General features: G+C 41.2%; 1 protein-coding gene across 2 annotated transcripts in view; it reads right to left on the reverse strand.

The window, feature by feature from the left end:
• FRMD6 (FERM domain containing 6) overlaps positions 1-7,389 on the reverse strand; it is an 82,770-nt gene that overhangs the window by 31,631 nt on the left and 43,750 nt on the right. For both annotated transcript variants that reach the window (XM_003792146.3, XM_023514506.1), the window contains exons 3-5: positions 5,465-5,555; positions 1,943-2,022; positions 908-984 (exon numbers count right to left, since the gene is read on the reverse strand). In XM_003792146.3, the coding sequence (XP_003792194.1) occupies positions 908-984; positions 1,943-2,022; positions 5,465-5,555 (248 nt within the window). The remainder of the gene's footprint in view (positions 1-907; positions 985-1,942; positions 2,023-5,464; positions 5,556-7,389) is intronic.

Raw genomic sequence — 7,389 nt, forward strand, 5'->3', positions numbered from 1 at the left:
ATATGTATATACATACACACACACACTAATTAATTTTAAAGGTAGCTCAATAGCCAAATGATCTTCGCTTCTTTCATATGGGGTCTCTCAAAGTCTAAATACATATAAAGAAAAGAATTCACACTTCTAGCATTTTCTATAGCCCAAGAAAAATTTCTGAAATTTTTCCAGCACTGAATTTTCGTATACAAACTTAGTTTCTGAATTTGTACCGTGAGCAATTATAGTATGTTTTCATATATCCAATTCCAGAAAAAAAATCAATTTACCTGCTCTTGTCAAACCCAACTGAGATTCTCACAGGATAGCTCCACTGGGCTTGATCTTAGCTTTAAAGGTACTGCCAAGAATACAAGCAATACCCCAAATCCCAAATGTGAAATACCAGGCTATACAAACACCCATTCACTTTTACAGGCGTGTTCCTACCCTACTCTAAACTCCATCCCACTACTAGAAAAAATATATAATCCTTTAACTAATCTCTCCATTTCTCACAAAAATGCTTGTTCCTTCCTGAAAGTTTATCTTTTTGGATATTGATTTTTTTCGTGAAAATGTGGAGTATAAAAAATGTGAGACAGTGGTATTAACATTTGCATTAATGGTCTAAGCGTTATTCTTTCATTCTACAAATCCTTACTGAGTGCCTACTGCTCCTCAGTTTTATGGACTGAGCATTACATTAGTGTGTAAAAAAGCTAAAAACCAAATCACGGCTCTCGTGCAGTGTATGTTCTAAAGGACCAGCACCGGACCCAAGGTGCCTCGCTGGCCTGCTGAAGGCAGTGCTCTGGGAGGCGGAGCCCCTCGCTGGCCTGCTGAAGGCAGTGCTCTGGGAGGCGGAGCCCCTCGCTGGCCTGCTGAAGGCAGTGCTCTGGGAGGCGGAGCCCTCGCCCCGCCGTACCTGATCAGCCTGCCGTTCTCCACGTAGTACTGCACGCGGAAGTGGATGATCATGGGAGGCCCGAACTGATCAATCCCCTGGAACGAAGACACACGGAAAAATCAGGCTACTCCTAATTATCTCAAAAGTGGGTTTCAGAAGCAACTGACAATCCTTTGTAAGATACTTTTTAAACACTGAAAGGTTTTATTTTATCTCCTAGAGTGAGTGAGGGCCCGTCTGCAAGCCAAGTAAAACTAGACAGTTATACAGCAAACGGGGCACTGTCCCCACCAAACTCTCATTCACTGCAATGCCAATGACAGCAGAAGGGAAGATAAAAATAAATGCCAGGAAAATTTCTAGCTGAGCCCCAGCTCCTCCTGCAGCTCCGTCCCCTGTGGTGACCATTTGCTCCTCATTACAAATGTTCTCTTGTCTCTGACATTCCACATACTGAATCCTACTATGTTGTTTATTTAGATGTTCATGTTCTTTATTTGTAACTGGCTTTGAAGTAGGCTTCTAGTTTATTCCAAGAATTCTTAAATATAAATCAGAGGACCTAGGATTATTATTCCTAACTTACTAGGATGGATCTTGGAAACCCCAGGTAAATTCCCTGTGAATGTTCTTCCATGTAAACGGGACAGATATTTACTAAATACAGGCAAGAAAATAACAAAGGATCGAATGCAGGTGGTAAATTTGATAAATACATCTAATAATTTTTAGAACATTAGTTTTGACAACAAGCATAGCCACAGGAGAGGCACAAATAATTTGTTTATACTTTTCACTTCCAAGTATTAGCCCCAAGATTATGAAAAGTTGTCACACAACATTATTTCACAGGTATGTGGAGTGCACAGCACACACTACAAGCTGTTAATACTTGATGGCTGTGACATCTCAGAACCTATACTTCACTTCTTGTTCCCCTTCTCGACTGTATAAATTACTGCTGTAGATTTTTCCTAATGTATAATAACAGCTAAATTAAAATAGTTTTGCTCATAAATGTAATCTCACCCAAGGGACTTGGTATTGGCATACCTTGCTGGCCTCTTTCTTCCACTCTTTTGGACAATACTTATAAAGCTTTTGCGACAACTCCATATACACATGTTCATTATCTGCACGTTAAAAAAGGAGACAAGATGCTAAAGGAGGAACAGATATTTTAAAGAATAACAAATAAACACGTTTCTTTCAAAGCTTCAAGATTTGTGAATGTACTCGGAATTCAAAGACTCAAGAAAATTCAGTAAGATGCTAAAAGATCAAAGGTCCTGGTCATTTTTCTTCCTTCTAAATTTCTTTTTTTTTTTTTTTTCTGAGATGGTATTTCACCTGGGCCTTGAACTCCTGAACTCAAACAATTCTCCCACTTCAGCCTCCCAGGTAGCTCGGATCACAGGCATGTGCCTCTTGTGCCTGACCAGTAATGACATTCTTTATGCATTACTTTGCTTTTGCAATACAGAGCACACACTATTAAATATATTTAGAAGAAACGCTGGTTTCCAACTCCTGCTCTTTCTTAGTTTCTGGGGTCATTAAGATTTACAGTCTAATTTCCAACACTGTGGGTATTAGTCTTAGAAAAATACACTTTTGGTTACCTCACAAAAGACTGAACTCATAGGTGCAAAATTGTAAAGCAGGGTAGAAACAGCCACTTAACTGCTACACAAGAAATTAGAAAATAGTCACAATATCAGCACATTTCCAAGTGAAACAAAGCCTGACCCCCTACTCCGTAAAGAAAAATCTTTAAAACTATTTCTTCCCCATGTTCCCACACATCAAAACACAACATGACCAAATGATAAACTATTACTCAAACTGATCTCATGGAAAGAGAAGAATCTTATAAAAAATAAGCATGAATTCAAAAAAATCCCTTCAAGGGGGTGACGTTCCTAAGGGGAACAGAAAGCAACGCTGCTAACGCCCGGGCAGAGATGACCTGAGCATGACAAGGAGCTGGTAAAAACAAACCCGTCCAGATTTCCCAGAGAACCTTGAAGAGACGTACTTCACAAGAGAAGCCTGCAGCATTCTTGAACAAAGTTTTTTAAAACATTTTTTCAAACTTATTTTTCTCTAATCACTGCTAAAAGGGGATCCTCATGGAAAACTCTGCATAAAAACGTACTCATTCTGGAAGGGAAGTACGTCCCTCTGGTCCTCTGAGGATAAGCACACTTTGTCACTTTGTGACTCCAGCTGAATAGGAGTTGTCTGGAGAAACGTCAGTGGAGACCAGGAAGGGTAAAGCTGCTTTTTTGCTATAGATTGCACATGAAGTCAGGCAATTTGAGTGAAAGGGATAATAAGGGAAAGATCCCAGGAAAAAACGGGGTGGAGGAAAGCTACTTAAATCCAGTTCTCAGGTCAGCAAACGCTATCTGCCATCTCTCCTTATTAAACATGGAACGGGCAAGGCCAGACAATCTTCCTGGTGAAACTGATTTGCGTCTGAGTTCCCTCCCATATGAAAGGCAACATAATGAACTGAACTGAGACTATTCACCACAATAGCACATCTATATTTCTAAACTATCCCTTTATCTCTACCACATAGTTTGACCAGAGCTTTATACCTTAAGAATTCTTAAGTACACACCACTCCTCAAAGCCAGTGGAGCAGTAATTTCTATACAACATGTGAAAAAAAACCAAAACTCTGACACTGAGAGTAATCAGGTACGGTGTCCAAAGCCACACTGCTAGTTAGTGGTAGAACCAGAATTTTGAACCAGGTCATCTGATTCCTATTCCTTCACCATGGTATAATCTCTTTCTTAAAAAGGATACCTTAACTCTTATTTTGAAACATAAGGAAACTGTAAACTGGTTTTATTGGACTGACTTGTTGAACAACAAGGATCAACAGTCTGGCTGTAGCTGTAGTAAGAACCAACTTCGAGCGTAGCGAGTGACTTAGCATCTGGAGGGCATCTTAGTGCGCCCAGATCCTTCCTTGATGGGATGGCTGAGTTGCCTACTGACACCAGGAAGGAGCTCAGCGGTGGTGTTTTTACTGCTTTAACTGCCCAGGAAGAAAGTGGTGAGCAAATGGCTGGTTCAAGGGGCCTGCTGGCTCCTGCTCCATGCTCTTTGGCCTTCCCTAATAAGGCAACTGCCAACAGTTCACATTTTGGAGAAGGAGCCTTGTTTATTAGCTGACCATGACACTTTTCAACCAGGTGACTGTAAGCATTTTATGGTACTGACCAGATCCTCAGCTATTAAGCCTTTAAACCAATTCTAGTAATAGAAAACAACCCACATTCAAGTATAAAATATAATTAAATATACTTCATTTATCTTCTTGATATAATACGCAAAAATACTAAGTTTTTGGCATATAGAAGACTAAATTAGAGAAATTTTAAAAAATATTATTTGAAAGAAGAAAGCTTGTAAAGAATGGCTGCAGGTTAAGTCCTAGGAATCTAACTCTAACTACAGTGTTACAGGGGAAGAAAGCTCCAATGAAATCTTTTACTGAAAACATCTCCACATTAAACATACAGAAAAAACTGACTCTATTGGCTTGGGGCCTGTAGGTCAGTGGCTAGGGTGCCAGCCACATACACTAGAGGTGGCACATTTGAACACAGCCCGGGCCTGCCAAACAACAATGGCAACTACAACCGAAAAACAGCCGGGCATTGTGGTGGGCGCCTGTAGCCCCAGCTATTTGGGAGGCTGAGGCAAGAGAATCGCTTAAGCCCAAGAGTTTGAGGTTGCTGTGAGTTATGATGCCATAGCACTCTACCGAGGACAACACAGTGAGACTCTGTCTCAAATAAACAAACAAACAAAAAAAGACCCTGACCCTATAATTTCAAAGTCATGTAGTCTGACTGGAAAAAAGAGAAAGGGTAAGAGACGAAAAAGAAAATAAGATCACATGAATAGATCACTTTATGATACTGCACAGGAAACAGCAAGAGAACTTGAAAAGAGGAAAGTCAGTCTAAGGTTAAAAATGAGACAAGAAAGTAAATTACAAATATATCTAGGATATTTTCTACTGGTTCCAGCTGTTCCCTGTTTACAAGGAAACAAAAACCAAAGTTGGTTCATTAAAACATGAAAGAGCAAACATATAAAAACCAAGTTCCTAAAGAAGAATCAATTTTTAAGTTCAAATTATAATGAATACAGGGCTTATCTCCTAAATCTTGTAAGAAATACACAGTAGATGATATTAAAAAATGAATACTAGGGCAGCACCTGTGGCTCAGTGAGTAGGACGCCAGCCCCATATACCAAGGGTGGTGGGTTCAAACCCAGCCCCAGCCAAACTGCAACAACAAAAAAAATGGCCGGGCATTGTGGCGGGTGCCTGTAGTCCCAGCTACTCGGGAGGCTGAGGCAAGAGAATTGCCTAAGCCCAGGAGTTGGAGGTTGCTGTGAGATATGACTCCATGGCACTCTACCGAGGGTGATAAAGTGACACTCTGTCTCTAAAAAAAAAAAAAAAACAAAGAACACTAGACTAAAATGTCATTTCCTCAGGGACAGGTGGTGACACCCATCAGAGATGGGACTAAGACTTACTTTGTATAACGCTGAGTCCAAAGAGGTGACAGTCCTTTAGCCTAAGCAGGTCACAAACCTGGACCAGCAACTGGTGACAAAGAATTTTAACCTGTAAGGGGAAAAAAAACATGATTGAGGTAACAATATGACTAAGTCCACATAGGGAGCCACAGCCGGGCCATTTAAATATTATAAATAGACGTCTTGAAAGGACAAGCTGACACCAGAAAAACTACGACTGGTTCACCGAAATCACTTCGGTCCACGGCTTTGATTCCCATTTTTCCCACATGCTCATAACGCATCAATGTGATCTGGCATGAGACTCTAAAACTTAGTGATACACAGACAAGACTGAGCCCAGACCACGGGACGTGATAACTGAGTATTCAGCAGTTACTGAGAACAGCCTGCTCAGATTACCAAGGTATTCACTTGGCGATTACCTTCTTTTCAAAAACTTCTAGTCACTTATTTTTTAATGAACTATTAACAATTATATATATATACGTATTTATGGTCACGATATGATGTTTTGATATATGTAATGGAATGGCTAAATCAAACTAACATGTGGATTAACTCACCTATCTTTTTTTTTTGGTAGTGAGAACACCTGGACTTCACTCTCAGCAACTTTCAAGCATATATAATACATTGTAGGAACTATAGTCTCCATGTTGTACAACGGATCTCTTGAGCTTATTCCCAGCTGAAATTCTGTATCTTATGCCCCACATCTCCTGACCCCCTGGTAGCCACCATCCTCCTCTCTGCCTGTCTGAGTTAGAACACTTTCTTAGAGTCCACATTTTAACATCACTGAGGTCGGCCAGTGCTCTCTCTGTGTCTGGCTCATTTCTCTATTAAACATAACATCCTTCAGGTTCATCAATGTTGTCGTAAACAGCAGGCTTTCCTTCTCTTTAGGGTCTGAACTGTGTCCCCTGTGTGTCTACCCCCGTTTATTCACTGACGGACACGCCCACTGCCGGCGCGGCCTGACCGTGCTGGCCAGCACTGCAGTGAACACCTCCTCCCCATCACCAGCTCACCTCCCTTGGAGACACCCTGGGGTGGGACTCTGACCAGAGGGCAGACTGAGTTTTAATTGTTTGAGGCCTCCCTAATTCTCTGTAGGTTCCTCCCCGCCCTTCTTCTGTCCCACGACCCTGTTTTCCACCATGGCTGTACTCATTTGCGTTGCCACCAACAGTATACAAGAGTTCCTGTTTTTCTACATCCTCATCAACACTTGTTCTCTTTAGTCTTTTTATTTGACTTTATTTATTTATGTATTTTTGTGAGACAATGTGTCACTCTGTGCTTGGGCTGGAGTACAGTGATTCACTACAACCTCCAACACCCAGTCTCTCAAACTATCCTCCCGGTTCAGCCTCCCCGGCAGCTGGGACTACAGGTATATGGCACCACGTGTGGCTAGGTTTTTTATTTTTTTTGTAGATATGGAGTCTTGCTGTGTTGCCCAGATTATTCTGCGACTTGTGACTTCAAGTGATCTTCCTGCCTCAGCCTCTCACGGTGCTGGGATTATAGGTGTGAACCACCTCTGGCCTCTGCCTTTCTGACAGCCGCCCTTCTAAGAGATGTGAGGTGATGTCTCATTGTGGCTTTAATTTATATTTCTCTGATGATTAGTAATTCTGAGCACTTTATTTTATTTTTGCTTATTTTTATTTTTTTTAGCCTACTGGTTTTGAACTCCTGGCTTCGAACAATCCTCTTGCCTTAGCCTCTCGAGTAGCTGGGTGAGCATTTTCCCACGTACCACTAATTGGCTGTTCGTATTTTTCCTTTTGAACAATATCTACTTAGGGCAAGTAGTTTTTCAAAGGAAGTTTTTTTTTTTTTTTTGAGACAGAGCCTCAAGCTATCCCCCTGGGTAGAGTGCGGTGGCATCACAGCTCACAGCAACCTCCAAC

This window comes from Otolemur garnettii, unplaced genomic scaffold (assembly GCF_000181295.1).
Source record: "Otolemur garnettii isolate 467f Iridium unplaced genomic scaffold, OtoGar3 scaffold00054, whole genome shotgun sequence".
In the NCBI taxonomy this organism is placed as follows: Eukaryota; Metazoa; Chordata; class Mammalia; order Primates; family Galagidae; genus Otolemur; species Otolemur garnettii.